We start from the raw sequence: 2,195 nt of genomic DNA, 5'->3' as shown, positions 1-2,195 counted from the left end.
CTGTTTTACTGAGAAACAAAATTAGGTACAATTATTTAAATACCTTACTTTGTACTTACTATGAATTCCTACTTATAAATGCGAATTTTTTTATATGGAGTGAGGAGATTTGTTACCGTATCGTGCAGAACGGTCAAATGGATTTACATTAAAGTAGCAATAGAAAGTAGCTGTTCCCGCAAACGCTCGGGGCAAAAAGTAGCCATCACTCTGCAGGGCAATATCAATCTGTAGGTCTCGCAACTATTTATACACAAAAAATCACCTCAATAAATATGGGGTGATTTAGCTCAAAGATGATAAACCTAAGATACAATGAGTTAGGTAAGTACTTCAAATTCTTCACGCTATACTGTACACGCTATACTTTGGCCAAAATTGGGTTTTATCTAGATAAAACTAATTTTATTGAAATAATTCAAACGCACAAACTTTATTGTATAAATAGATTAAACTTGTATAAAACATACCTCTAATTCTCATGTACAGAAATAAGCTTGAAGAAATATTCAACTTCTCTTTCACCATCTTCTGGAAGATCTGTGCAATGGACAGCATTGTGCAAAATAGATTTTCCGTATTTAGCTCTTATAGTTTCGGGGTACAGCTGCCGACACAGCTCCGGGTCTCGTGGGCCACACAGCTTCCTGAATTGACAAACACAGTTGATACTAGGATCTTCAGATTTAATTTCAAGTGCCACGCATTGGCCTTCACATAAATGAATCGACATATCTTCGTATTCTGTAAAAACTCCTTTATAAACTTCATAAAATTCTTTAGCGTTGGCATGGGTCAAACTGAACATCGCCATTGCAGAAATATAGAATTTTCCAGAAGTAGTTATCATTTCTATTATCGCTCCCATATTTCCGTCAAGAATGGCATGAGGCTTGATAACGCAACACGTACAATCTTTGTACGTAGCACTGAACGGGATCCTAGGAAGATTTCCCGCGTACCCGAAATATTCCTCCAACATTTCCGCTGCATCTTGTGGATCGTTGCAGCCGTGTGCTACATTTTTGAGCTGATCTTGTCCATAGAGATACCTTAGAGTTCCCGGTGCAGCCTTTTTCGGGTCAGTGGCACCTAAGCAATCGCGCCACTTGGAAACAGCATAAGGTGCCACTAACTCAAGACCGATCACTTCACCACTAGTTATATAATTGATAATAAGAGGTAGCTTCTCATTGCCAGCAAGATTTCTGTAGAGCATTACACCGAAGTCCTTGTTGACTTTGCCATTCTTCATTCGTACAATACGGAAACCTTTCTGCATTATGTATGTTATAATTTTTCCATGCATGCTCGGCGGACACGGTTTGATCAAGGCGAATGTGTGTTCTGATCCTTTGAACAAAGTGCGGTGCGTCAGAGGAGCGCAGTCGGTGATGAGAAGCAGTTTGGAAAATATATTCACAATATTACCAATCTGCAGAGTTGCTAGATTCAGCGTCGGTATCTGATACCTCCGCAGTAAGAATTTCCCTTTTTCTGGATCTATAACTTGTACGGAATTATCGAACGGAAAGAAATTTAATATCAATTTCAGTATCTTGTCTGCCTCTTCGTCGTACATCTCGCAGGTGAAGATATACTTGTCAAAATAATCGTAAACCATTTTTATCAAAATAAACACTTAAAAAAAGTATAATATATAATTAAAGCTGACCAAAATTCATTATAAAAGCACTATCAAAATCGAAGTAATTAACTATACTTCTATCAAAATAAAGAACTAGCAAATGACATGGTATGACATCAAGAGCGACAATAAGTGATAAATTGTTTATTGTTTTATTTTCTCCATAAAGGGCCCTGCGCGCGGGATTTTCTCTATAAGGAGTTGGTAGGTACTATATATTATTTTTTTAGTTTTACCCAATCCCACAGACATTTAAGCATAACTTTATGCTTATATGTCTGTGGTTTTGCCTAAAATCATGGATTTAATAAGTACTTCGGAGTACATATTAATTCCATGCCTAAAATAATATCCTATTACAGATAAAAAACGTAGGAGTCTGCTTTAGTTACATTCTTAGAGGTTCGCGAGTCTGCTTTTTACTTCAATGTAATGTTCTGTAACTTACTGTATTTTTGTTCATCTATGGAGTATGAAATTTAATTCAAATTAGAAATTGTTGGTAATATCCCATTTAATAAATCCAAACTTTTAAAATAAGTACACT

General features: G+C 36.2%; 1 protein-coding gene across 1 annotated transcript; it reads right to left on the bottom strand.

Annotated features, from left to right (window-relative positions):
* Positions 1-414: 414 nt before the first annotated feature.
* LOC128682995 (nucleoside diphosphate kinase homolog 7-like) lies at positions 415-1,751 on the bottom strand. Its single transcript, XM_053768104.1, has one exon. The coding sequence runs from the start codon at positions 1,622-1,624 to the stop codon at positions 473-475; it is 1,152 nt and encodes a 383-aa protein (XP_053624079.1). The 5' UTR covers positions 1,625-1,751; the 3' UTR covers positions 415-472.
* Between the last annotated feature and the right edge of the window lie 444 nt (positions 1,752-2,195).

Source organism: Plodia interpunctella, chromosome Z (assembly GCF_027563975.2).
Source record: "Plodia interpunctella isolate USDA-ARS_2022_Savannah chromosome Z, ilPloInte3.2, whole genome shotgun sequence".
Taxonomy (NCBI): Eukaryota; Metazoa; Arthropoda; class Insecta; order Lepidoptera; family Pyralidae; genus Plodia; species Plodia interpunctella.
This window is presented reverse-complemented; position numbering and strand designations above follow the sequence as displayed.

Excerpts from the sequence above, each read along its gene's own strand:
- LOC128682995 (XM_053768104.1), bottom strand. The coding sequence starts at position 1,624 with ATGGTTTACGATTATTTTGACAAGTATATCTTCACCTGCGAGATGTAC.